The 27,712-nt window shown below is 39.6% G+C and overlaps 13 protein-coding genes across 13 annotated transcripts; 5 read left to right on the top strand and 8 right to left on the bottom strand.

Moving 5' to 3' along the window:
- Nucleotides 1-230: 230 nt before the first annotated feature.
- C5L36_0C05530 (uncharacterized protein) lies at nucleotides 231-1,847 on the bottom strand (the record flags this gene model as incomplete). The annotated part of the gene is made up of 1 exon (XM_029466239.1): nucleotides 231-1,847. The coding sequence occupies one exon, from the start codon at nucleotides 1,845-1,847 to the stop codon at nucleotides 231-233; it is 1,617 nt and encodes a 538-aa protein (XP_029322099.1).
- Nucleotides 1,848-2,711: 864 nt separating this feature from the next.
- C5L36_0C05520 (uncharacterized protein) lies at nucleotides 2,712-4,427 on the bottom strand (the record flags this gene model as incomplete). The annotated part of the gene is made up of 1 exon (XM_029466238.1): nucleotides 2,712-4,427. One exon carries the CDS (start codon nucleotides 4,425-4,427, stop codon nucleotides 2,712-2,714), a length of 1,716 nt encoding a protein of 571 aa, XP_029322098.1.
- Nucleotides 4,428-4,897: 470 nt separating this feature from the next.
- On the top strand, nucleotides 4,898-6,175 carry C5L36_0C05510 (uncharacterized protein; the record flags this gene model as incomplete). The annotated part of the gene is made up of 1 exon (XM_029466237.1): nucleotides 4,898-6,175. The coding sequence occupies one exon, from the start codon at nucleotides 4,898-4,900 to the stop codon at nucleotides 6,173-6,175; it is 1,278 nt and encodes a 425-aa protein (XP_029322097.1).
- A 443-nt stretch (nucleotides 6,176-6,618) lies between these two features.
- Nucleotides 6,619-7,863, bottom strand: C5L36_0C05500 (uncharacterized protein; the record flags this gene model as incomplete). The annotated part of the gene is made up of 1 exon (XM_029466236.1): nucleotides 6,619-7,863. The coding sequence occupies one exon, from the start codon at nucleotides 7,861-7,863 to the stop codon at nucleotides 6,619-6,621; it is 1,245 nt and encodes a 414-aa protein (XP_029322096.1).
- Nucleotides 7,864-8,786: 923 nt separating this feature from the next.
- Nucleotides 8,787-10,778, top strand: C5L36_0C05490 (uncharacterized protein; the record flags this gene model as incomplete). Its single annotated transcript, XM_029466235.1, has 1 exon — nucleotides 8,787-10,778. One exon carries the CDS (start codon nucleotides 8,787-8,789, stop codon nucleotides 10,776-10,778), a length of 1,992 nt encoding a protein of 663 aa, XP_029322095.1.
- Nucleotides 10,779-11,089: 311 nt separating this feature from the next.
- Nucleotides 11,090-11,911, bottom strand: C5L36_0C05480 (uncharacterized protein; the record flags this gene model as incomplete). The annotated part of the gene is made up of 1 exon (XM_029466234.1): nucleotides 11,090-11,911. The coding sequence occupies one exon, from the start codon at nucleotides 11,909-11,911 to the stop codon at nucleotides 11,090-11,092; it is 822 nt and encodes a 273-aa protein (XP_029322094.1).
- Nucleotides 11,912-12,393: 482 nt separating this feature from the next.
- Nucleotides 12,394-14,415, bottom strand: C5L36_0C05470 (uncharacterized protein; the record flags this gene model as incomplete). Its single annotated transcript, XM_029466233.1, has 1 exon — nucleotides 12,394-14,415. The coding sequence occupies one exon, from the start codon at nucleotides 14,413-14,415 to the stop codon at nucleotides 12,394-12,396; it is 2,022 nt and encodes a 673-aa protein (XP_029322093.1).
- Nucleotides 14,416-17,555: 3,140 nt separating this feature from the next.
- C5L36_0C05460 (uncharacterized protein) lies at nucleotides 17,556-21,149 on the top strand (the record flags this gene model as incomplete). The annotated part of the gene is made up of 1 exon (XM_029466232.1): nucleotides 17,556-21,149. One exon carries the CDS (start codon nucleotides 17,556-17,558, stop codon nucleotides 21,147-21,149), a length of 3,594 nt encoding a protein of 1,197 aa, XP_029322092.1.
- A 242-nt stretch (nucleotides 21,150-21,391) lies between these two features.
- C5L36_0C05450 (uncharacterized protein) lies at nucleotides 21,392-22,087 on the top strand (the record flags this gene model as incomplete). The annotated part of the gene is made up of 1 exon (XM_029466231.1): nucleotides 21,392-22,087. One exon carries the CDS (start codon nucleotides 21,392-21,394, stop codon nucleotides 22,085-22,087), a length of 696 nt encoding a protein of 231 aa, XP_029322091.1.
- A 43-nt stretch (nucleotides 22,088-22,130) lies between these two features.
- On the bottom strand, nucleotides 22,131-22,976 carry C5L36_0C05440 (uncharacterized protein; the record flags this gene model as incomplete). Its single annotated transcript, XM_029466230.1, has 1 exon — nucleotides 22,131-22,976. The coding sequence occupies one exon, from the start codon at nucleotides 22,974-22,976 to the stop codon at nucleotides 22,131-22,133; it is 846 nt and encodes a 281-aa protein (XP_029322090.1).
- Nucleotides 22,977-23,307: 331 nt separating this feature from the next.
- C5L36_0C05430 (uncharacterized protein) lies at nucleotides 23,308-25,119 on the bottom strand (the record flags this gene model as incomplete). Its single annotated transcript, XM_029466229.1, has 1 exon — nucleotides 23,308-25,119. One exon carries the CDS (start codon nucleotides 25,117-25,119, stop codon nucleotides 23,308-23,310), a length of 1,812 nt encoding a protein of 603 aa, XP_029322089.1.
- Nucleotides 25,120-25,537: 418 nt separating this feature from the next.
- C5L36_0C05420 (uncharacterized protein) lies at nucleotides 25,538-26,551 on the top strand (the record flags this gene model as incomplete). Its single annotated transcript, XM_029466228.1, has 1 exon — nucleotides 25,538-26,551. The coding sequence occupies one exon, from the start codon at nucleotides 25,538-25,540 to the stop codon at nucleotides 26,549-26,551; it is 1,014 nt and encodes a 337-aa protein (XP_029322088.1).
- A 134-nt stretch (nucleotides 26,552-26,685) lies between these two features.
- C5L36_0C05410 (uncharacterized protein) lies at nucleotides 26,686-27,687 on the bottom strand (the record flags this gene model as incomplete). Its single annotated transcript, XM_029466227.1, has 1 exon — nucleotides 26,686-27,687. One exon carries the CDS (start codon nucleotides 27,685-27,687, stop codon nucleotides 26,686-26,688), a length of 1,002 nt encoding a protein of 333 aa, XP_029322087.1.
- Nucleotides 27,688-27,712: the final 25 nt, after the last annotated feature.

Here is a 27,712-nt window from a genome sequence, read left to right as displayed (position 1 = left end):
GAAAAATGACGAGGAAAAGCCAACATGAATGCAATGTAATGATTGTTTTTTTTTAAAGTTTAATTTTTCTCTATAACTTTTCCTATAGTTTCCATATATACTATGTATTTATTTATTTTTATTTTTTGAGTAAAGTGTTTTTGATCTTAGCCGAATTTGCTGATTGAGAGCTTAGATGAACGATTGATTGTTTGGTTCAGCTAAGTAGGAGTGGATTTCTTTATCCTTTACTAAATTCTTCTCCTTTTAGGTTCACTTTCTACCACCTCATTTCCAACGTTACCAACGAACTCCCTTGCTCTTGAACGTGTCAATACAGGTAAAGTCCTTTGGTACTTTTGCCTAGAGTTGATGTTAACCCCTTTGGTCATGTTTTCTGGTGTCGTCGATCGACTGAACTCAAAACGTTGAGAGTATGAAGGATGTGAGGATAGAGACAAATGATGGTTATGTAAATGACTATGTGAATACAGTAACGGATGAGGTAATAACTGAACAGGAGTATATATTTGTGGAGTATGATAGTATTTTTGATACTGGCCAAACTCTGGATTCAGTTCGTTTGGATTGTCGTTCAAATTAGATGACACCGAGGAAGAAGAAGTAGAAGTAGATAATGATGAGTTTGAAGAACTGTTAACCAAATTGAAGGATGCAGTGGGGGTTGTACCGGGAGTGGGCAATATTGTACTCCTCATAGATTGCGACCTTGAATGTCTACCGTTTGACATATCATCTTTGGAATAAACCATTTGAGGCGAATCATCACCCGTCGACCTAACAAAAGAATTGTTGGGTAAAGTGGTAGGCGAAGCAATTGGCGAAATTGGGAAGAAAGATAAATTGCCATTTTCATTCAAGCTAGTATTCAATAAATAGCCATTTGAATTGTAATACATGTTTGGATTTAGATCAAAATCTTTCAACTTTTTTAGTTGTTCCTTCTCCTCCTCTTTTTGTTTAACAAAACATTGGGCTAAATAAATCAAGTTATGGATAACGACGTTGTTATTCTTATGAGATATCACTTTACTATCTAAGTACTTCAGTTTGATCGAAGATTCCAACTTGACAACTTGGTTCAAGATTAAGCTCTCTAGTTCATCGAATCTGTGTTGACGTATGTGTTTCAACCTTAGATTTAGCATTGCAAAATTAGTAATCATGATGGATGAAGCAGCAATTGAGCTTGATGAGTAATTTGAAACAATATCTATACTGAAGAGGGCAATATCACATAGAAATAATGAACCCAATCGTCTTTCAGTGTTATTCGGTTCTCCTATATTTAAAAAGACATCTAGGAATAACTCAGGCGTCGGATAGGACAAATCCCAATGCCTAGTTTTCAGTATATCCAGCTCAATCTTTAGGAAAGTTTGTTTAGCGCTTTGATCATGACCAGATCTCTTAATCAAAGCATTTAAGATGTTACCCTTTGGTTTATTTTCATTATATTTAGAAGATATCCATAGGCAGCAAAATCCAATCAATCTGCAATTACTTATGTCAATGGTTGTATTGGAGGTGTAGTAGTCAAATAGATGAACTGCCAAGGAAAAAGTAGACGACGTCCAATTTAGTCTATAGCATACATCCAACAGAGAATTCAAAATCATTGGTCTTAGTATTTTAACTTGATCTTGATGCGGATCAATAATTACGTTTTCTTCTAGATCCAAATCTAAATTGACTATATGATTATGGATATCGTTTCTGTATTCGACAACTGCCAAATGATGGTTTCTTTTTTCAACCATTCTAACCATTTCTGCATTGTATTGTTCTTGTTCCGAGAGTTGTCGTCTATAATTCATTGTTTGAGAAGTGCGACAAGTATGAGCCATGACAGAAGGTGATTTAAGATATTGGCTAAGCTAGTATGAATAAAAATGCAGTGTGATGCTTCAGGAAAAAAGAAAACAAAATAAAAACCAAATTGGTAAAATGAAATAAGAAACTAGGCCCAAAGTGAAGGAAATAATGAGCAGGAAGAATGGAAAAAAAAAAATCTCTTAATAACAGGCTATTTGAAGAAAGGGGAAAAAACAAGTGTTGAAGCTAAGCTCTTTCAGACAAGAATAACAAAGGGTTGGAAAGACAAAATAAAAATAAGGCAAAAAGAATAAAAGACAAAAAACAAACGAATTGAAAGAAGGCAAAATAAGAGTTTATGAAATGAAATAGGTAAAACGAAGGTGACGAAAACTGGTTCTTATTATTCTAAGCTGTTCTGTGTTTGATGGAAAAGTGTATTCAATTTATGTGTGGATGTATATGTGGAAATGTGTGTCGGTGTGTGTGTGATAGTCAGAGTATATTTTGTTTCACTATGACAGATTGTGAGCCACTATCTTTGCAAGAAGAGCAATTGCAGGTTCTAGTGGAAGCAACTGTTTGTGAGTAGTGATTGCCGCTGTCTAAGGACACCTCAGAAAGAAAACAAAACTAGAAACACTCCTGGAAGAAGTGGTTTAAAGGGAGACTTTAAAAGGCACTCTCATTTGTGAGCTGCTTCTCATTTTTCGACGAGTGTCTAAATTAGGCAGGTTTAATTTTTCCATTACAGTAACAATCTGTGAGGGGCGTAAAAATTTCCGAAAGGGGCAATATAATTGAAATTTAAGGGTTAAGCTATATATAAGTTTATTTAAGTATATATATGTATGTATATCCACGTATTTACAGGTATAGACATGATGACAGTTGTGTCACTGTTTAATCACGTCGGTGATCCGTCCAAATGAAAGCACGCGTTCGATCCTGGCCTGCCTCGCCAGTCGCATGACAAGTCGGTCAATCCCCAGTCCAAACCCGCCTGTAGGTGGCATCCCCCACTCCATGAACTCGACAAATCGTTCATCAGGAAGTAGAGATTCATTGTCGCCGGCTAGACGGTTTTCCATCTGCTGGCTAAACTTGCTTCTCTGTTTGAACGGGTTGTTTTCCTCCTCGTATGCATTCATGTACTCACGTCCGTCTATATACATCTCGAACCTGTAACTGATCCCACTCGAGGAATCTGACTTTGACAAGGGTGACGATATCTCAGGTATGTTGTAAATAAAGGTGGGAACCCCTACATCCTGACTGGCTTTGCCACTGCATTGGGGTTCGACAAATCTCTCAGAGAGTTCATTGATGAGTTCGCTTGCATTCATGCTATTGATGTCTGGTCTAGACAGTCCAATTTTATTGTAATATCGCACTAGACCTTCCCTGTTGAGGTCTTTGTTTGCTAGATATTCACCTGTCTCCTGGGCTAAAGTGTCTAAAAATTCCAGCCTTCTGAATTTACCGCCATTTGACTGGATTTTATCATACAACTCCCTAGCCGTTTCATGGAATCGCTCGAACCTAGACTCTTGAAGGATTTTATTGAGGATAAAAATGATCATTTCTTCACCCATCTCCATCAACTCTGACAGGCCAATAAAGGTTTGGTAAAATTCACAAGTGGTAAATTCCGGATTGTGTGTGGCATCGATGCCCTCGTTTCTAAAAGATTTCCCAATCTCATATACTTTATCAAACCCGGCAATGATGAGCTTCTTCAACCATAGTTCGGGGGCCACACGCAGATTCAGTTTGGCATTCTCCCCATCTTTCCAGTTCTCAATATGCTGTGAAGACGTCTCAAATGGTGTCGCGTTGGCCCCACTGTTACCGCTGCATATAATTGGTGTTTCAACACTAATGAATTGTCGCTCTTCCAAAAACTGGCGAATCAACTGTATGACTCGGCTCCTCAACAGAATAACTTCAACGCTGTCCTTATTAACAAGATAATCAACGACTCGGTTCTGATTTATCTTACCAACATCGTTAAATCTGGGCGGTAGAGGATGCAATGAAGGAGCTGCCAGTTTCAATGGCTTCACCAGTTTCAAAGATAGTTCTCCTACTTTTGTAACACCAACATTTCCAAATGCAATGACCTGATCTCCCGGTCTGAATGCCGAGTGCAAGTCCAGAAATTGCTCCTTATCTATATCCATCACCTTATGGTGTACAATCAACTGCACCCTATCAAAGTCCTGCCTGATATCGATGAACATAGACCCCTTTCCTGCACGTCGGATGCTGGTGATTTTCCCACACAGTAGATATCTGGAGTCGTTTTCAAATTCCTTGATATTTTCCGGTGTGACATCCCTATATAGTGACCTGAATTCGGGGACCCTTAGCATCTTGGTGTGTGTAGCATCATCTGCTAGCTCTCTAATAGCGTCTCTCAACCTCGGATAATACTGTCTGTCTTGTTCGACAGCAGTGAGACCTTCAACATGGTCTTTCCTAAATGCGAAATCCGAATCTTCGGTGATTTTCAGTGCTTGAGCACCACTGTTTGTTGTATACTTTCTAGACAACCATGTGGCAGTTCTGCCAAGACGGAATCGGGGAAGACTTTGAACTTGTCTCAACATTGCTTTCTTTTGAAATGCAAGATGTAAGTACGCCTAACAACTGATACTGTTATTGGTACAGGAAATGGCTGCAGCTACAACTGTGGTAGTTTCAAAAATGATAGTCTTAACAACAATGGCAACAAAAATATCAACAAGAAAAGTAACAGTATCAATATTAGTAGTCTCTCTTTGTCGTTAACACAGATAGCTCATTTATCAAGGAATTTAAAGACTTGGTGGTGCACGGTGCAAAAAAAAAACTTAAATTGCAGAGTAAATTGTAAACATGAACAGATTTTTGATATTTTTTATTCTTTTATTTTTTTTCCTGTTTTTTTCTGCATTTTTGGGAATTTCTCATTTTCTTCTTCTTTTCCAAATTGTATTTTTCAAAGTTGTCGTCGTCGTTTGTAGTTGAAGTTGTAGATTGGGCAGTTTGAGAGACCTTGCCAACGAACGGATACACATTTAGAACAAAGGAGACAAGTATGTCGTTGAATTCCGCCCGTGGCCAGCTACGACTTCTTTCGAGATCTGCATGTAGATTCAACTCAACGGTGTCTACTACAGCGTCCAAGACCACAGACTCACCAGAAACATCCAATGTGAATGTTGAAGGTAACCAGGAGCAGCAGCAGGAGGAGGCAACACTCGAGGCTTCAACAGGAATTGCGACATCTAGAGCTCCTACTCTAGATGCATACAACCAGCCTCTAGATGGCCCCCTCGAGCAAATAGCTCAAATGTCAGAGAGACAGTTCAACGAAATCTTAAACAGTGTACCAGATCCAACTCTGAATAGAGATGAGATTGTCAGCGAGAGATTTCAGAAGCTATTAAATCTGTACGGTAATAAGGACAAGCTCAAGAGACAGTTCACTTCGACCTCATCCTTATTGTCCAGATTTCCAAACCTATTACCATCTGACTCGTTGTCCCCATACACAAAGGCAGAATTGACAATTAGACAGAGACACCATCAACAAATAATGGGTGATTTGGGCTCGAAAATTGTCAATGTTTACCAACCACACAAACTTATCACAAATCCACCGAGTATCAACCAATTGACTGCTGAAAAACTAATGGCATCTGGCGCACATTTGGGTAGATCGACTGAATTATTCAACCAAAATTTCCAACCTTTTGTTTACGGGAAGTACAAGGGGCTGCACATTATCGACCTTGATAAGACAATTTCGTACTTGAAGTCGGCTTGTAAAGTCATCCAGCAAGTTGCCGAAAATGGTGGTATCATTCTATTTCTTGGGTTAAAAGTGGGACAATTGAGGTCCATCAAGGAAGCAGCCAAGAATTGTAATGGTTACTACGTTGCCCGTAAATGGATCCCTGGTACAATCACCAATGCATTAGAAAACCCAAAGCCAAGACACGAGGTCGATATGCAAGACTTGGAAACACATCGTGAACTTTCGAGTGATGAGTCTAACCAGACCATCAAGCCAGATTTGATTGTGATTTTGAACCCAGAGTTAGCAGCCGTTGCAATCAAGGAAGCCAGCCAGGCTAGAATCCCAACCATTGGTATAACCGACACCAATGTGGATCCTAATTTGGTCACATATCCAATTCCTGCAAACTCGAGTTCCAACAGAACGACCAACTTGATTACCGGTGTCCTTGGTAAGTCTGCACAGTTGGGTTTGAATAGGAGATTACAAAAAGTATCGGAATACAAGGCCACTTTAGGTATGGAACCGAACGAAGTTTTCTCCGAAGAGAACCTTGCAAGCAAAGAGAACTGAAGATTTACATGGAGATTTGCGAATGCGAATACACGTTTGAGTAACAAACACCAAACAAGCACACACACAAACAAAAAAAAACAGATATATGTATATGTATGAAGAACTGATAAGCGGTTCTTTCTAATTTACATATGATTTTTGTATATCATCATACTCTTCATCTATACTCGACATTCTTATTCTTAGTTTCTGTACATACATATCTTAACAATGATTTCAACAAGCACCCTCACATTTGGTCATTATGGAGGGTTTACTTTAATTTTGCTTTTAGATTAGTCTGTTATCCAATTATTTATCTATAAATTTGTTTTTCGTAGGATCACGTCTGGTTTTGTTAGCCGTATATTTTGTATTATCTTTTAGTTTAGTATAGTTTTCAATATTGTATGGCGACACCATCGCTGTGCAGGCGCAAGCAGGTTCACTCTTCAACGCTTTTACTCTTCATCCTCATCTTCATCCTCATCATCTGATCTCTCGTCCTTCTTGACGTTGTAAATGGCAAATCTCACTAGGATCCTGAAAATCAAAAACAACCAATACGCATTGACCAGTTGTAAGGCCAGAATCAAGGTGAACACCATTGGTTGCGAGATCCAGCACTTGTACTGCTGGGAGGCAAAGTCCAAGACGTTTGGACCCACAGTCAAGAACTCTGTCATGACTGAATAGAGGATCTTCAAATTTAGCCAGTGTCTAGTGTAGATCCAGACGACAACAAAGAGCAAGAAGAAGGGCACTTCTAGAGGTGAGCCAATGTAGTTCAACGTTTTGGAGGTGCCAAGGAAGAGATCCGACACGTCCATGGTTATGTAAATGGCCAAGCCCATCCAAGTGAAGTTGAACATATAAGACAATGAGATCAATAAGATTGTGACAATATGATGGAAGACCAATTCTTTGAAGTCTTTCCTTGGTTTTTCGAGTTGCAAGGTGAGAATCAAGGCCTGTTGTGACCAGAAACCTGCTTGGAAGAGATAGTAGTATTTGAATAGCCAAGTGTGTTGTAAATGAGGGTATTCTCTAAAGAACTCTTCTGTTTTGAAGAACCACATTGGAGAATGTTTCATTAGGTACAAACCAAAGGGACTGGTGATACCATAGTAGAAGATAGCATAGGTTTGTTCAACAAACCTGGATGTTCTGGACTTCCCCCTGATACCGAAATATCTAGCCAATGGTTGTAAAAAAATCTGCATGGTGAACTCTCTTAGAAACGTAAAGAATATAATCATATAAAAGACAAAGCAAAAGTCTTTCCAACCCTTTTCATAAAGAGGAGGGTCTGTGTTGGGGACCTCATAGGACAACTTCAGGAATCTGTGGAGAGGGTTCGAAGGCGTGTAGTTGTTGGATAAGAGGTAGACAACGTTTGCGGAAATGAGAACCAAAAGAGGCGCAAACCAGGTATGTCTATAGCACAAAATCTTGACAAAGGTGAAGAGCTTCTTCGACACCTCCATGTCGTCGACACTCTGGGAAGTCCTGTTGATTTCCTTCAATTGGTACTTTTCAGCTTCATTAATATCGGAAATCGATCTTCTTGATTGTAGACTAGGCACGGCGCTATCACCGAGTTTGATGGTCCCGACAGAGGAACGTCTCCTATGGGTGGATGTAGGGGTGGCGGGAGGCACTGGAGCAATGCCAGAGGAGACACTATCAGGCTGCTGTTGCGTCATCTATTATGTGGAACCAAAGGGTAATGAATGAGAGAAGAAAAGTGCAAGAAAATGTGTAAGAGGTTATATTTTATGTGGGGACTGCCAATAGTTGCAATTAGGTGAAGAGGTTAGTGGAGAAAAAAAAAAAAAAGAGCAGACCTTGTGAAAGATTAGGGTAGTCGAAAAAAATACGATGGCCATAAATCAGTTTACCAACAACCGAATTTGAAAAATGAGGGAAAGAAGAATAAAATGGAAGGAGATTAAAATAGACTTAGGAACGGGAATTAGACCGAAATTTTAAAGCGGAAATTTTAAAATGGGAATTAAAAGGCGGAATTTTGAAAAGTCATTTTTTTTTCTTTTTTTTCTCTTTTCTTTTCTTTTCTTTAGGTTCCGTTTTTTTTTTTTTGCCGAAGAGACTGTTTCGCGAATTAAGAGAGAACTAAAAAAAAAAAAAAAAAAAATCAAATTCTATAATCCGAGCTTTTCAATGCGGCAACTACCGAGAACGAATTGCATAAGAAAAAAGAAAAAAGAAAAAAGAAAAAAGAAAAAAGAAAAAGGAGCGACGCGACGCGACGCGACGGCGGAGGTGGTGAAAAAACAAAAACAAAAATTAAAATTAAAAAAAATTAAAAGCCAACTTTTGTTTTCAACTACTTTCGCGTTTCACATTTCGCGTTTCACATTTTTTCGTTACGTACATCAAAAAAAGAGGATTGGACCAGCGGCAACAACCGGAGATTCCACATGATTTACATGGACAGACCCTGCATATTATTTCAAACAATTCAATCTAACACAACAAGACACTACGCAACACAATACGACACGACACCATACCACTTGATATTATCCATTCACCTCATATCATATCATCATATATACTGTATTACTAAACCAGGTGTTTGGAAGTATCTGGAATAGTATTGCATCCAATGTCCAAACGTCATAGACACACAGCCCCCTTAATACGAAGGCCGCTATTATTCTCCATTTTGGCTGTCATTGCCCTTGTTTCTCTCTTTAGCTTCTACTCCAATTCGAAACTCCCGTATATTGGCCACAACAGAGACGGGGTGTCAAGTAGTAGCAACTACAACAAGGGTGAAACCGAAATTGAAAACACCAACAACAACAATGACCATACAAACACCAACAATGTCGCCAAAGGTGGAACTTTCTATGAAATGATGCTCCATGAGAACAAAGACCAGGATAGCCTCAAAATAAAAATTAACAATGATATTGTAAATAATAAGAAACTCGTTGACGAGTCCGTGGTTATAGCGGACAGAAGAATCAATGATGGTATACCTTCCACTGCCCCATCCATTGACCCCGTTTCGGATCCTACGAAAATTGCCTCCTTGTTGACCAATTTGATACATATAGTGGGGAATGCCGCACCTTCTCTTGGCTTCCAGTTAAAGGAGGAATCTTTTTACAAACATCCTAGACTGAAGAATAGAAGAAAACTGAAAAATAACCACAGATTCATTGAACGGGTCTATGGCAAAAATGGAATTGTAAATATAGCAGCTCATGATACGAATCTTGAAAAATACCCCATGCTGTCCAAACAGTTTTTACTTGACTGTCTATTTTTACCAGATGATTTATTCAAAGATTTGCAGAAATCTCATGACTATTTTGTCAATCATATCCCCAACCATTATCAAGATGGTACTTACCATGGCGATGGAATAGTTCTAATTGGAGGCGGGAAATTTTCCTGGTTGGCCTTGCTATCTGTTGAAAACTTGAGATTAACAGGCTCAAAGTTGCCAGTCGAAATCATCATTCCTCAAAGAGAAGATTACGAAAGACAGCTCTGTGAAGTTATACTACCCAAATTGAATGCTAGATGCGTTCCCTTGTACAACTTCATCAATTTAGAAAACCCAAATTCCCATCTGACGGGCTATCAATTAAAATCCATCTCGTTATTGGTTTCAAGTTTTCAAAATGTATTGTTTCTTGATTCCGACAATATTCCAGTCTCCAATCCCGATTATTTGTTCGCCTCAAATCTCTTTGAAGAAAATGGAATGGTTTTATGGCCAGATTTTTGGAGGAGAGTGACACATCCCAAATACTACGATTTGGCGGGGTACCAGATTGGTACCTCCAGAGTCCGGAACTTTTTGGATAAGATAACCCCTCCTTCTTATTATACCAACGAAGGAGACGACCCCGACACAGATTTCCCCTTCCATGATCGTGATGGTACAATGCCAGACTTGTCGACAGAATCCGGCCAAATCCTGGTCAACAAAAAGACGCATTTTAAATCGTTACTTTTGAGTTTCTACTATAATGTCTATGGCCCAAGGCATTATTATCCCCTCTTTTCTCAAGGTGGTAAAGGTGAAGGTGACAAGGAAACCTTTTATGCTGCCAGTCAATTCTTCAAGTTGCCAGTATATCAAGTCAATAAAGCTGTGGGTGTCATTGGCCATTGGGATGATTCGAAATACCACGGTGTGGGAATGATCCAATATGACCCTGCTGTTGACTATGAGAATGAATCTAAATTCCAGGAATTTATATTAGACAAAATTGAAAACAGCGGAAAAAATGGCAACAATCAATTTGTTTACGATCCCATGGAGTTTTTCAATTGGTTCACCAAATATAATTCAAAACCAATGTTTGTCCATTCTAATTACCCTAAAATTGAACCTATAGACTTGCTTCAAAATGGTAAATTAGTCGATGATAATGATATGCAGTGGAGATTGTATGCCGACCAGCCAGACCTAGGCTTTGATTTTGAATTGCAGCAGTGGGACTTGATTCATCGTTACTTTTGCTCGGAGATAACCCCCTTGAGATTGAAGTATATGGAAAATGCCCAGGTCTCTTACAGTCATCTCTGTGAGGATATAAGTGCCAGGTTGATGTTTTTAAAGTCCACCTCAATCTAGCCAAAAGCTTGTAATTTGCAATATCTGCATTTTTTGTTATTTTGTTTTCTGCCTGTTTATTTATTTAATTGTACTATCTATTTCAAACTGTAATATATTTCGTTGCACGTGTTCTCGCTCTGCGTCTGTCCGATCATCCTAATCTTTTCTTTGTGTTTTGTTACTGTCTTATATACATAGCAAAAAAAAAAAGAAAAAAGGAGAATTACTTTAATTCAGGGAAATTATTGCTGTTTTGTTATACACAAATGCTCCTACGTCAGAGAGACTCACATAACAAAGAGAAATAGAAAACAAAAACTATAGTGTAACTAAATAATTCTCTCCATTTCTGTTGCGTAAATTAAGGAATTTCTAATGATAGATTTCTCGTCATTTATTTCATCTATTTGGTTGGTTTCGTCCAACACTGTTTTGTTTTGCTTCTCAAAATATACAACACCATTGACCAACTTCCAGTTAAAATTCTCAACAAATTCGTGAACTTGAGATATCTCTTTTAGAAATAGCAAGATTCTAAGGTTTTCTATTGGCAGTTGTCTGTAAACGGTCTCCAGGTTGTTTGCAATGTTCAACCTCATTGAATTCAATAGCTCATCTTCAAAAATATTGAACTCTTTACATGGAAACTTGTGTTTAGAAACCAATGTTTCGTGGATCTTGTTGAAATCACCGTCTATAATCCACTTTTCAAACTTTATCGGGATACTTAGAAACTCATCATTCTCAAGGTCATCGACATTCATGTTATAATTTTGGAACTTCTCCAATTCTATATGAAACAGGGCCAAATCATCCTGTGTTAGAAGCAGCAGTAAATATAAACTCAATAGTTTGTTCTTTTGACTTGCTTCATCATTTAATGTGCTGGATTCATAGAATGGTTTCAAGAGTGTAATACAGTTGGAAAACTCTTGCATCTTCAAGAGATTGATAGACACCAAGGCACCAATTTCCAAAACTTGCCTCGTAATTTTCAGATCGTTTGGATTGATACTAGTTTGGATGCTTGGCACAAGTAGATTATGCTCGATAAGTTGGATCTTTAACGGCGTTAGAAGCTGGAAACATGTCTCATAATTCTCATTTGTAAATTCCTGTGTTAATTTACTAATAAGCTGGTCTAAAGTCATTATATGTTGTTTGATTTTTAGGTTTGGAAAGAAGATTTGCCCTTGGAATAGTACATATTGCCATATCCATCAATATTGCAACCTTTTGAGTTTCACAGCACTTTCTAATTTCTCGCGCTTCTTACACACTCAATTTATTGAGATTCGTGTTTGAGGAGCCACAACGTACATCAACTTTTGAGAATATTTGTATTAGTATAAGGAAAGTGAATATATAGATATAAATATATAGATATAAGTATATATGATTGAATTGAAAATTCAATGCATACAAAAAAAAACAAATACATGGAAGAAACGACAAATAAAGATAAAAAATGAGATGTTCTGGTCAAGCTATAGAAGAGAACACAAGAAAGAAGGTTATACTTAAACGCATATTGTTGGACACTACTAGTAGCATCTTTATAAGAAATGTACTCTAGAGAAAAGAGACAAAACAAAAGGCGGAGCAAAGAAAAAAGTAAGAAGAAAAAAGAAGATTAGTTTTTAACACCAAATTGACTTTCAACTGCAACAATGATAGGTTCAATACATTCAGGATTAGCTAATGTTGATTGATCACCTAAAGCCTTTGCTTCGCCAGAAACAATTTTTCTCAAGACTCTTCTAACAATTTTACCAGATCTAGTCTTTGGTAAGTCATCGACAATAATGATGGTCTTTGGGGCAGCAAATGGTCCAATGGTTGCTCTAATTGACAATCTCAAGTCTTGTCTCAACTTCAGCAATGATGCCTCGTCGGAGACCAAAGAATTGTCCTTCAATTGAACAAAGGCAATAACTGCTTGACCTGTAATATCATCATTGATACCAACAACAGCAGCATCAGAAACTCTCTTTGAGTCTTCCAACAAGACAGCCTCGATTTCAGCCGTTGACAATCTGTGACCAGAGACATTGACAACATCATCAACTCTACCTCTAATCCAGTAGTAGCCATCGTGGTCTCTACCAGCACCGTCACCGGTAAAATAGTAACCTGGATAAGGCTTTAAGTATGTTTCCATATATCTCTTGTGATTTTTGTAAACAGTTCTTGCCATTGATGGCCAGGTATTTTTGATTGCCAAGACACCTTCAACATCATTGCCTTCGAGAACTTTACCGGAAGTTGGGTCAATGATGACAGCGTCAATACCAAAGAAAGGTAGAGTGGCAGCACCTGGTTTAGTAGGAACAGAACCTGCCAATGGGGCAATCAAATGAGAACCGGATTCGGTTTGCCAGTAAGTATCACTGATATGGCAACAACCATGTCCGATCTTTTCATCATACCATTGCCAGATTTCACTTGCAATTGGCTCACCAACTGAACCCAAGGTTCTTAACGAAGACAAATCGTATTTTGCGATTTCTTCTTCACCAGATTTCTTCAACATTCTTAGGGCAGTTGGCGCAACATAAAAATGAGTTGCCTTGTTTCTCTCAATGATTCTCCAGAATCTGCCAAAGTTTGGATAAGCTGGAGTACCTTCAAAGATAATGGTAGAGACACCCAAAGTCATTGGACCATATAGAGCGTATGAGTGGCCAGTGATCCACCCGACATCACCAGCAGTGAATAAGACGTCTTCTTCTTGTAAATCAAAGACATATTTGGTTGTCATTGCAGCACCTAATAGATAACCACCGGTTGAATGGACAACACCCTTTGGGGCACCAGTTGAACCAGAGGTATATAACATAAACAATGGGTCTTCAGAATTGACCGACACGCAAGGTAGGTAACCTCTGAATTCCGGTGCTAGGTCTTGCCAGTAATAGTCTCTGCCTTCCTTCATGTTGATTTTTGGGTTGCCGGTTCTTTTGTAAACCAAAACCTTTTCAACTGAAGGACAATCTTTCAAAGCCTCATCAACGATGGTCTTATTATTGACAATCTTACCACCACGCTTACCCTCATCGGTAGTAATCAAAACCTTGGAGTTGGCATCGGTGACTCTTTCCTTGATGGAACCAGCAGAGAACCCTGCAAAAATAACAGAATGAATAGCACCAATTCTAGCACATGCCAACATGGCAATGATCGCTTCTGGGGTCATTGGCAAATAGATGGCAACGGTGTCGCCCTTTTTGACTCCCCAGGATTGTAAGACACCTGCAACTTGAGAGACGTCTCTTAACAGTTCGCCAAAAGTGATTTTTCTTGATTCCGATTCATCATCGGCTTCAAAGACAATGGCAACCTTGTCAGGGTTCTTGAAGGCGTGTCTATCGACACAATTGTAACATGCATTCAATTCACCGTTGATGAACCAAGCCGCGTCACCGTTAGCCAACGTACCTGATTTGACCTTTGTGAAATCCTTATCCCAAGAGAGGAACTTCTTAGCCATTGGGCCAAAGAATCCCTCAGGGTCTTGGATGGACTGTTTGTACATTTCATCGTATTCTTCCTTAGAGGAGAGAGAAGCGGATGGCTGTTTCTCAAAGAAGGGTTTTGGAGTTGGTCTTGCAATTACTCCATTAGCTTCGTGGACAACAGAATGTGTTTTCGTCATGATTTCTAATTCCTAAGATACTGTATCAAATGTCTCTGACTGATACGGTCTTGATTAAAAATGGATTGATCTGGATCTATAGACAGTAATATGGGGGGGGGGGGTACAGAATAAAGCTGAATGTTTTTTCTCCTATTGCTATTACTGGTGTTTCTCCTTATACTTGGGTGGAGACTTGTTGAATAAATTAGACGTGTTCTTCTCTTTGGCAAAACAAGAAAACTTTGATCTTTTTCAAATAAACTCTGTCTAAACCACTTGGAATTTTCAGCAGAGAGTTTTCGTTTTTATAGTTAATAAATAAAAGACTCGAATGATTTGACAAGAATTGAGGAGGAAAGTTGTATGAGGTATTGGAATGGTGGGAGGGGAGAAAATGAAAAGAGACGCAATGTGTCTACAAGGGTTGGACTAGATGATACCAAGAGGGAAAGGAACAAAACAAAGAGTTTAAACCGAAGAAAGAAAAGAAAAGAAGGTAGAAACAAGTGAAAATAAGTTTAGAAAATCAAAGAGAGAGAGTACCAGGATAACCGGTGTAACTGATCAACAAAGTTGCTGAAAAATTCCTACAATTACGAGAAAGTCATTTGGAAGACGCTCCAGCGCAACAAGTGAGAATTACATATGAGAGAAAATTGTGGTCAAGATGAGCGCAGCGATTGAGGTAACGGGAAACGTCTTCCGAACATGGATACCTCAATAATGTACAGACCGACTACTCGAATCAGACGCGCATGCGCCACACCGAAACGGCAGTGGCCACGCTGCTCCGGTCTGCTACGAGGCGCGTTTTCGCCGCTTTAAAAGCGTTGGGCCCGTCCTATGACTCCAGTGATTATTCTGGTGTATTTAATGGTACTAGTACCGGTACTAGTGGTACTAGTAGCACTGGAGCTCTGTGGTTCTACCGCGCGCACTTTCCCGATTGGGGAGGCGCCAACACCACCCCCCCCCCCTAAAAGTGTAAGTACCAACAAAAATATTGGTTAGTAGGTAGCAGCTCGTATACAAGACGTTGAAGCCATTCAGTTGGAGAGTGTAGCGGGCATGGCGAGCAGTTAAGTGAAGCCGAGAAACGGGAGACGGGAGACGAGGACGGGTCGTGAAGAGGGCACGCCGTTAGTCCAGAGAGAGAAGGTTCCCGGAAGGGGGGTGGCATGTGTGTGGGAGAAAGGAAGAGTCCGGATAGATGGGACATAGGAACAAGGGGTCAAGGGGTCAAGAGGTTAAAGGGGTGTGAGACACGGTTCGCTGAGCCTCTCTTGTATCTACAAACATACTTGGTCCTTCGTTGGGGCCTTTATATCTATTTGTCTCGAACTGCCGTTTTGGGACGCATCGAATTAGCCCGAATCCCAACTGAAGACAGATTTGGTCTCGGCTAGTTTAAGGACAATGTTGAGTTGGCAAGTATGTATAAATGGCGTCGAGACATTAGTTAGTAGTAAATTGGAGGCTCGTAAACTTATACTGTCTAATGTCAAATCAACACTACACGGACATTACCTTACACGGACATTACCTTACACAGACATTACCTTACACAGACATTACCTTACACAGACACTACCTTACACAGACACTACCTTACACAGACACTACCTTACACAGACACTACCTTACACAGACATTTGTCTAACCAAAGGCGCATCGATTCGTTGCACAATCCTTAGTAGACCATCGGTGTCTCCAAATGTTGTCTCCTTCTATTAAGACTCACCTGTTTCCACCCGTTATACGTTGAAGTGTAGTTTACTCCTACACCAGACTCCTCTGTATGTGGAAACACCACGTTCGCAAATTGGAGCTCCCCCCTCCCCCCCTTTTTTTTTCTGCTACGTTAACTACCAGGCTCTGCTCTCTCTGTGCATTTTGGTGGCTTGGCAGGTACAACATGTCCACTTCTCAATAGATAAAAACGCCATCTCTTTGACGAGTCACATATCGATTCTCCCCTTTGGTGGGATACCTCTCTTCTCCTTGTTGAAGGGTGCCCCCCCCTCACAGAGACAAAAACTACCGCTCACAGTGGAGGAGCTGCTACTTGGCCTTTACATACTGGCACTGTCCCATGTTGCAACTAAACGCTAACTCATTGCAGCCATTGCTGTGCTGTTTACACTGCTGTGCTGTTTACACTGCTGTGCTCTCCTGGTGAGCCGTTGACGCCTAGTCAAGCGGCCTGTCTGTGGCTTCTGTACTGCTTTATCTCTCTGGACAGACTTCCAGGGGGGGAGATTGCCCCCCGTCCCGCATACTGCACGCTCGTACATGGGCACTGCGCCGGCGGGAGCGGGCGGAGAACCCCAGCGCGCCCAGACACGGAGTAGACGACAAGGGCAAACAGGACTGGTTTCCCTAGACACTGCCGACATTCCACTAGTAGCCACTGTCACATGTAAACTATAGAATGTAGAATGTAAACTATAGAATGTAGAATGTAAACTATAGAATGTAGAATGTAAACTATAGAGTGTCTTGTGTAGAGTGTACAGAGGCCCACTATTTTACACCTAGTTGGCCCATATTGTAAAAGGGAAAAAAAATGCAAAAAATGCACCTCAACCGAGTTTTCCCACGGTGGAGGAAAAATGCCAAAAAAGATTCTGCAATTTCAGCTACCCGATCCCTCCCTCTGGGAATCATGTGCAACAACATCCTCTCATTCCATTAACAACTTCACAGCATTACATAACCAGGCTTGGCTATTAAATCATCTTTCAAGCCGCCCCCCATCCCATATCTACTTCGTTGTCCCATTGTTGCACCCCCCTATCTCCATCGACTACATCTGTACTACCACGACACCCCTGCTGCATCTATAGAGACACGCCCTATTTGTCTTGTCCTCTTCCTTTGGCTCCCTGAAAACACGCCAGCAAGATTACACACTCTGTTTCTTCTGTTTTTTTAAGGGTCACCAAAATATCCAAGAGAGAAAGAGAGACTTTTTCTTGTTCTTAAACAAAAAAAAAAGAAGCAGTTTGAAGAGCCAACCCAATTTGCCTCCTCCTTGCTTCTATTTGCCTGCTCTATACCTCCTCCCACCCCCTTATACTCAAGACGAAGTTAGATCACCCACACGTTCCTCAATTGCTTAAGTTCCGTCATATCCTCAAATCGGTTGCTTTATAAAAATGTCTTCTAATCAAGAGTCTAACCAATCTTATGATATCAACCAATTGAAAATACCTAAAGTTAGACACCAAACTTCAAATGTCGCTCAGGCAACTCCAAGGATGTTGCGTAACGCCTCAAACTCGGCTAATCTATCCGATGAATATAATATCAACCCCGACTACCAAATCCCTCAAAGAACTCCATCGAAAAGACTGCCTAGTGTGCATGAAAGAACAGTGTCTCATTCCAACCAATTGGAGTCCAATCATGGACTGCTTCCAGGAATGGATGCCAACCAAGGCAACCATTCTCCTCTACGAAGAAGAACAACACAACAAGCTCCGTCAACTCCTAGTCGAATAAATCCAAATAATCAACATCATTTAACTCCTCAACAAAAGACCCCGCTACAGCAGCAGCAACAACAACAACAACAACAACAACAACAGCCACCACAACAGTTCCACAGAAGATCTATTGGCGACTGGGAATTCACTAAAACCGTTGGAGCTGGTTCAATGGGTAAAGTGAAACTCGCTAAACATAGATTAACTCAGGAGGTTTGCGCAATCAAAGTTGTAACAAGAGCCTCCAAAGTCTGGCAGAGACAGCACATGAATGATGCACCTACTAGTGATCCGAACGAATTGGCTCAAAGGAAGAAGGAATACGAAAAGGAAATTGCTAGGGATAAAAGAACAATCAGAGAAGCAGCTCTTGGTAAGATTCTCTACCATCCTTACATTTGTAGGTTGTATGAAATGTATTCAATGTCAAACCACTACTATATGCTATTTGAATATGTCTCGGGTGGTCAAATGTTGGATTATATCGTTGCTCATGGTTCTTTAAAAGAATCTCAAGCTAGAAAATTTTGCCGGGGAATCGGCTCTGCACTATCTTATTGTCATGCTAACAATATTGTTCACAGAGACTTGAAAATTGAAAATATCATGATAACTAACCATGGTGAAATCAAAATCATTGATTTCGGCTTGTCAAATCTATACAATCATGAACATTTGCTAAAAACTTATTGTGGCTCCCTATATTTTGCAGCTCCTGAATTGCTATCAGCTAAACCTTATAGAGGCCCGGAAGTTGACATCTGGTCATTTGGAGTTGTCTTGTTTGTTTTGGTTTGTGGTAGAGTCCCCTTTGACGACAAATCCGTTTCAAATCTACATGAAAAAATTAAAAAGGGCCATATTGATTACCCAAATCATTTGACTCCAGAATGTGTTGATCTTTTGAAGAAGATGTTGGTTGTTGATGTCACAAAGAGAGCCAAAATAGGTGAAATTCTATGTCATAAGTGGATGAATAAAGGTTATGGCAATATAGTAAATAGTTACCTACCAGAGAGAATTCCGCTCCAATTACCCTTGGATCCAGAAATCATATCTGAAATTTCGAACTTGAATCTTGGTTCAAACGAAGTTGAAATACATTCAGAATTAACCGAGATCTTAACTTCAAGCTATTATCATAGATGCGTATCAAATTGGATTGCTAAAAGGAATGGCGAAAGATACGATCCTAACCTGTTAGATCCAACCAAGGGCTTTCACCCCCTTGTTTCTATTTATTTTTTGGTGAAAGAGATGATAGCTAGAAAGAGGGCTAAGTCACTGCAAAATTCAAATAGCAATGCCGCCGAAACGTTCAAGCAACATTCAAATCCTGGTCAATACGTAACTCCACAAATAGAACAAAATCCTGTTTTCAATGTAACTTCGCCACATCCAAATATGGTACATGAACCCCAAAATAGAATAGTAACCCAACCTGTTCCACAGCAATACCAACATACCAACAAGAATGGTGTGGGGCAATATCAATCTGAAAATAACACTCAAAATCTTCAGCCTGCTCCACTTTTGTCCTCCAGTTCAAACAAAGGACAAGTACCTCCTTTGAAGAATCCAAAACAAATCCAATCTGAAACTGAATCTCATAATCCTGATATGAGTATCCATGTTCCTAATCCTGCATTCAACCTACCTTTCCCAGAAGCGGCTTACACTTCTCCCCATGAAGATGTTTCCTCACATTCGTTTAATCGGCATGCTGCTAATCCTATCAACGAATCCACCCCGCCTCCTCAGCAACAACCATCACCAATTGGTGAATCTGGTATTAACTCATTAATGAGGAAAATCAGTACTGGTAACAAAAGAAAGGATGATGTGCATAGAGTTGCCAGTGTTAAGGTTACATCCAAGGAAAAGCAACAATTACAGGTTCCGTCTGCTTCCAACCAGTTATCCATGTCTTCGGCTACAAGAAAGCATATACCTCATCATCAACGTGCTACATCAGCTTACACTGCCTCTATCTTCAATCCTGAAAATATGCAACGTCAAGATCAAAAACCACTTCAACATTCCTCAAGTATGCGTAAATACCATCCATCGGCTAGAGCTAATTCCATGGGTCATTCCAGGAAACATTCTCTTACTTTCACTAAATCAGGCACTTACACTGTCGACAAGAACGCACCACCATTGCCAAGCTTCAATACAAATGGAACTGACTATGATGGATTCTTTGACGATGAGATGGACAACATTGTATTTGACGATAACGAGAAACCAATGGCAAAGCTTACCGATAAAGAGATTATTGAACAATTTGAGAAGGCACCACCCAATTCGATGCCATCCATTGAGTATCCGAAAACCTTGTTTCTTAAGGGTTTCTTTTCTGTCCAAACGACATCTACCAAACCTTTACCTATAATCAGATACGACATTATAACTGTATTACCTCAATTGGGTGTTAAATTCGTTGAAGTGAAAGGTGGGTTCATATGTGTGCATTACCCATCAATTATTGATTCACCAAAGAAACCATTCAAATCACATACTAGGGCAAGCTCAATATCTAGTCCAGCAAAGTCTATTCATGAGCAACAATATCACCAACCAGGAATTGACAACGTTATGGATGATAATAACGGTAATAGCAACTACGTTGATCATGAGGGCCATTTAAATAAAACTAATGACACTGATGGTTTGAAAACTCCGACTCTTAGCGACACATCTTCAAATGGACTGAAATCTAAGGGCTCCTTAACTAACGACCAACATGCAGTAGATACAACTAGCTACAATTCTTCTGATAGATTATCCAACTCTTCTGTAGTTACACCGTCTAAGTCGAACTTTGGTCATAGGAGGAAATTTTCCCTGGGTAATGGTATCCTGGGTCCAAGAAAAGGTGAAAAGATTGTTGTATCTACAGATGGCCAAAATTATAATGTTGAGTATAATATTCCAAATACACCGGCACCTGCAAATTTGAACCGCCACTCCACGGATGATAGTTCTGAGTCTCTAACGCTGGATGATACAAATGGGGCAAGTGATATGCTAGTTTCCAGCAGATTGGAGCAACAGAATTACATTAGATCACCAACTATAGGTGGTGCCCAAGAGAGTGCATGTACCAAAAGTAGAAGCTCCAAGACACCACTTAAATTTGAAATTCATATTGTGAAAGTTCCATTGGTTGGCTTGTACGGTATCCAATTCAAGAAAGTTAGTGGTAATACATGGTTATACAAGTCCTTGGCAAGTGAAATTTTGAGCAGGCTAAACTTATAGGCACCTATATCGATATAATAGTATCTAAATAGTTATTTTTGTTGTGTAATTTCTTCTTTCCTAAAACTGTGATTGCAAATGGATTTGATGTTTATAGCTAACCGATTCTCCGCGAATTCCAGTAGACTTTGAAGAAACTCCAATGACATGTGCGTTCGACTAACAACAAATGACTATTGATGAAAAAATAATTGGGGAAGTCAAAACCCCCTAGTTATATTACTTAAGATCCATCGGAAAATATGAGTTCGATAATAAAGGACTTGACTCGGATAGCATCGCTATCTATTAGGTCGATAGCGGCATTACATCTGTTTACGTCTTCATGCTACGAAATTTCGCAAACTGAGGGAGCAAGCATGCTACCGACACTCCAAGTGCACAATGATTTTTGTGTGGTTGATAAGCATTACAAGAATGGCAACGATATACAGATGGGTGACTTGATAGTAGCACGGAAACCAACACAGCCAGATAGTTGGGTATGTAAACGAATTACGGGAATGCCGGGAGACGTTGTCTTACTTGATCCGAGTCGAGATAACATTGAAAGATTGCGAACAAACTATATGGATGCTACGAAAAAAAACAGTGCTCACAATATAGACTGCACAAATGGTGACAGAATCACTGATGGCAAGGGGAAGAATGAGGCTCTACAAGGTTCTAAGCTAGAAGAATTCAATTCTCGATTTAAGGAACTCAAAGTTGAAAAAGGATGGGATCGTGATCCTTATGATATGTATATTATTGTGCCTGATGGACATGTTTGGGTAACTGGTGATAACTTGAGTGATTCTGTTGATAGTCGAACGTATAGTGTTATACCGATGGGGTTGATTGCAGGGAAGATTATAATTGGTATGTATCTCCCTAATTTAATGAGATTTAAAGGTAATTATTATAGATGGTTAGAGAATACATTTACTGATTGCTAATACAATTTTTTTTTAATGTATATACTTTATTTCCCTGCATAATTTAAACAGTTTTACGGTTATCCTCCATTCTCAAGGAATACAGGTTATTCAATGCTTTTGATCCAAAAAACAGTGCAACTATTCCTGTAATTGCGACCCTGTACAGAGTCGTGAATATAGATGCTCCAAGATAATAATCATAGAAATAGTATTCAAAAAGCGCTATTGTAGCCAAAAAAGCAAATGTGAACGGTGACAACTTACCCAAATTTTCAAAGTTGACCGCATTAAAATACCTCCATGAGAAAAATAATACTGCCAATAGGGTGAATAAAAGAAGGGAGAACTGTAAAGTGACAAAAGTTGGCAAACTCTTTGGAGGCTCTCTGAAAATATGATGGATTTCAGGTTTAGCCTGGAATCTATCTGGGTATTCAACATGTTTGTTCTGTCTAAGCTTCGCAGATGGTCTAATGCTTCCCAAGCTGATAATATCGTTGTAAGTAGTATCTGGGTCCCCCGTAATTACAGTGACCTTGATTTCTTCTGCAGAAAGAAGAAATGAAGAGATATCGCTGACCAAGATGTTGGATTCGTAGATCTTGCCCTCAATTAGATGTGGATGTAGATAGAATTCGGACCCTATGTTTGGGCTGGACAGGGACACCATCACTTGTTTTGGGTTTACAAACTCAGAAGAATCACCATCTCTCAAAATTGTAAATGCAATGGATAGTCTGGTGTCTGTAAGGTTCAATGGCACGCCGGTCTCTCTGATACTGAAATTCTGGTCATCAATTCTAATGAGACCTTTGCCAATAGCAATGGCATGGCATGTGCAACAAAAACACGATAATAGTGTGGCTATCAAAGCAAAGGCACTGTGAATTATAGTTGTTAACCTCATGTTTTAGTGTTGGGTATGCTTTTTGCTGCTAACGTTTCACTATGGTGTGTTCTTAGTTGGCAACGTGGCAGACTTGTTTTCCTCACATGTATTTTATTCAAAACGAGATTCATGAACATGAAAAATGGTAATTTACTTTCTCGCCTAATCAGTTTCTTCCAGGGTGTACGTCTAGGAAGTAAAAATCCAGCTAACGTTTTCTTTTCCTTTGGATGGCTCATTGGTGATCTTCTACAGTTTCAACTATCAAACATTACAATATCGACACGATAATCACATAAATACATGTACATACATAAATTAGAACCAAGGTTTATCAGTTGCAGCAAGCTCAACTTTTCAGTTTCTTGTTTTCCTTCTTCAGGCGATCGATCTCCTTTACCATTGTCTCATTGAGTTCTTGAACACGGCGATTCTTCTCCATCGTTTGCTTTATCACGTCAAATTGGCCTAACGCCTGTTCTACCTGGGCAGCCAATTGGCGTTTGAGTGCCGCCAATTTTTCGTTTTCCACTTTATGCTTGTTAATTTTGGAAGATACTGACATCTTTTCCTCATTCAACTGTTTATAGTTATTTAACAGTTCATCATACGCGTGTTTCTTCCTCGATAAAATTGACTCCAATTCGTCGTGTTTTGCGGATAGTTTCTCTAAAGTATGACTAGTCAATTGGGACGCTGCAGAATCATTGAGAATAGTATACTCCCTGTGATACCGTAGTATATTACAATGCACAGGAAGAGGTGGACCATCAACTTTACTAATATCACCACCAAATATTTCGAGCTGATTCTTTAAACCAACAATCACTTCAACAAGTGAATTCGTTCCATGTATAACAATATTACGAAGGGTTATGGTTAACCCCAATGGATGCACATTAGAGACCTTATCATTTGTAAATAGTTGTTCAACCAAATTCAACCAAAACTCGTTCGACTGGATTAAAGAATTAACATATCCCAACGGGTTCTTCTCGTATAAGAAGAACGACGGGTCCGATTCTTCAACTGCACGCAAGAGTAAAAATGAAAATTCTTTAGATTCTTCAGATACCTTAACGATGAATGTATCTAGCAACAGTGCAAGAACCAATGCCTGGGGTAGTATATTCTTAGATGCAAACCTAAACACAAATGCAGCAACCAAAGCATTTAGATTCACTGTAGCCACCGAATTGGTGTTTATATCTACGTATTCATCTATACTGAGCTCACCAATAGTCTCAAGTACAGAGTAGATGCTCGAGATATCTGATTTGAATCTAGCCTTTTGCTCGGACGAAGAGTTTACCAAAAATGGCAATCCGGCAATTGTTGTATCTAGCTTCTTTTCCGTTTGTGGGTTGAGCTTCGAAGCATGTGAGAAGGCAGTTTCAGCAACTCGTAGTGAGTTCAATAGTAGTGTGAAAAGTGTCGGGAAGTCTCCTGTATCGTAAGAACCTGCTTGTAGTTCACTCTCAACTTCAATGTAGGAGTTTGATGAGCGCAGTTTCTGGAAATAAACGCCATCTGGAACCACGAGGTTGGCTTTTTGTAACAGTGCAACAACATGTTTGATTTGATTCTCTCTATTTGCAATCAAATATTTCTCATTTTGAACACTGATAGGTTCAGAATCGGAGTGCTTACCCAAAACAGAATCGAGCGTTTCACCCATATCGTTTCCATCATCATGGCGTGCACTATGCCGTGTCTTGGAAGTATGAATTGAAGCCGGGGAAAACTCCAGCCCCTCTACTCTCTCCATACCGTATTCCTCAGGCGACTCCGGTTTGAAATCATTGGCGTTCGGCCTCTTTGGGGTAGCTGGCGGCCGAGCAGGTAGTTTTGGAGAAGATGGTTCATTGAAGAACCCTGGTTGCGAGTCGGTCTCTTGGATTGTTTCTGCGTCGTTTAGATTCACATCAATGTCAACTAAATCGTTGTCCTTCTCGAGCTCCTCTGCAGTTCCCGATGTAGAGACCACCGGGATAATCAACGACGGGGTCCTGGAACCTCTCACGCTTCCACTGAAAACCCGACTTGAGATCCGTGAACGACTTGGCGTAGACGACTCGGAGGACAGATTCGATGGGCTGCTGGAGTTGCCTGTATCTCGAGCTGGACTGAAAGCTATGGGCACAATTGGAGGACTTGGCATGGCTGGACTTGTTGTGGCTATACTGAGACTTCACAGGCTGGTTTGACCTGTTTTCCTGCTAAACCGTTTGTCTATGAAGTGAAGCACCAAGACTATCTGCTAGGCGGCGTTGCGGCGTTGCGGTATCTTAGCCAAAGTAATGCCAATTATCAATAGCTGATTCCAGTCTCGGGTTCTATGAATAGCAAAAACCAGTTTTCTCAATCTGGCGAGGAATTTTGGGATTTTCCCTTTCCTTTTTTTTTTCTCTCTTTTAGTTTTTGCTTTTTTTTTTCAATTTTCAGGTGAAATTTTTTTTATTTTCTATCATGGATTTGCTTAATTACAAAGAATTCCCAACAACCTGCAATAGGAATCGTTTGTCTGCAGCTTTCCCTTTAGAGAATAAACGGTAAAAGAAGCACCCCCTCATCTAGATATGTCTAACATAGTTGGAATAGAGCATGACAGAGTGACAAACACCACGTCCACAGACTTTCCTGGATATTCTGCAGATTCTGTAGGTACGGAATGGAGTATGGAAAACTTCAGGAAGAACTTCAAGTTGGACATTTCCTTTATCTCCGAGAGAACCGCCAACTTTGATTTGATTGGTATCGATACCTCCATTGCGAATGCCTTCCGTCGGATCATGATTGCCGAGGTTCCATCTGTTGCTCCAGAGTATGTGTACGTTTTCAACAACACCTCTGTTATACAAGACGAAGTTCTAGCGCATAGAATTGGTTTGGTTCCCTTGAAAGTAGATCCAGACCAACTGACTTGGATCAACAAGGATGCAGAAGAAAAGGATAAGTTCACGGATGATAATACAATTGTTTTGTCGTTAGATGTGGTATGTTCGAAAAACCCGAACGCTAATCCAAATTCAAATGATCCCGACAATCTTTATAGAAACCATAAAGTCTATGCCAAACATTTGAAATTCGAACCTCAGGGCCGCCAGGTTGATCTCTTTGCTAATAATCCAGTGGTCCCCTGCGATCCAAACATCCTTTTGGCGAAGCTAAGACCAGGTCAAGAAATATCACTTAGAGTGCACTGTGTTTTAGGTATCGGTGCAGATCATGCCAAGTTTTCTCCTGTCTCGACTGCTTCTTACAGACTTTTGCCGGTTATTGACATCAAGGAGCCAATCACCGGTAAAGATGCTTTGGAATTCCAAAACTGTTTCCCCTCTGGTGTCATTGGTATAAACGACAAAGGTGAGGCCTTTGTTAAAGACTCAAGAAAAGATACAGTTTCCAGAGAAGTGCTAAGACATGAGAAATTCAACGGCAAAGTTAAATTAGGAAGAAAAAGAGATCATTTTATCTTTAATATCGAAAGTACAGGCGCTATGCCACCTGAAGAAATCTTTTTCAAATCTGTTAGAATCCTCAGAAACAAGGCTGAATATTTAAGAAATTGCCCAATTGGTAACTTGAATTGATTGAATGGGTTGTCATTCCAATGTTGCTCATTTCCCACTCCTCCTGTAAACTATCGTACAAAAAAAATAACATAAATATATACTTTTATACACAAGTAAAGCACATCCTTTTCATACATGAGTAATCAAACGCATCAGCTGTAAATTGTTTTTAAGAAATGTATAGGATCAATACGGCAGATGCATGTTTTTCCCTGCATGCCATCAAATCTCCTTTCATTTTCAACCTCATCGTTGGAAGTAAATCTATCAATCATTCCAAACCCTATACCGTAGTCAATTATTATTGCTAAAAACTGGAAACCCATAGCCATAATATCTAATAGGATTATCGTAAAATATTTAGTCAAGGGGTTTCTAAATCTCATTTCCCCAATAACACTAATCAATAAGTAACCCGAATCAAAGGCTTCATTTACGTTCCAGAGTTTATTGGAGTTCAAATAATCAGGTATATATGCACTGTCCTTCAACGTCTTTGTAATTCTACCAAATATATCATAGCATATCCCATCAAATGTGTTCCCCATGCAGAACGATAGTTGGTATGCAAACATGAACCCCCAGATCAAAACCATGAAGGCAATAAGCTTACGAATAAGAAACTTCTTTTGATCCATGGATAAGTTACCTATAAATCCTCGAAACTCGTCAACTTCGTTACTGGTTCCACCATTGCCCACTCCCGAAATATTCTGGCCAGTCAAGCTTTGAAGTGCATTTGAACGTGTCAATCCGGGAACTATTTCATTATTGTCCATCGCATCCTCAATAACATGGCTAATAAACATTTGCATAAAACATCGTAGGATGAATAATATTAGAGACCCATCAAATAATAGTAGTAAATAATAGATAACATAGAGCACAATTGAATTATCTGTGTTTAATGTCTTGGTCAAAAATTTAATTTGTTGTTTGTAAACAGTTTCATCGTTTCGCTTAAAAGCATCATTCGCCCTCATCTGTATTATCATATGTATTAAGAGAATATGGTGATAAGTTATTAGCAAGTGAATGGGGAGAAGTACTTTAGAACGTGCATCAGCAAGGTGAGCGGAATAATGATGTACCGGCAAATCATTTTGATTAGGGCTTGTATCATTTAATTCACTCGCGTAACATAATATAAGCATGAAAAATATTCTAGCTTGAAATAAA

The sequence above is a fragment of the Pichia kudriavzevii genome, chromosome 3 (assembly GCF_003054445.1).
Source record: "Pichia kudriavzevii chromosome 3, complete sequence".
Lineage (NCBI taxonomy): Eukaryota > Fungi > Ascomycota > Pichiomycetes > Pichiales > Pichiaceae > Pichia > Pichia kudriavzevii.
The sequence above is the reverse complement of the archived record's forward strand: the minus strand, read 5'-3'. Positions and strand labels throughout refer to the sequence as shown.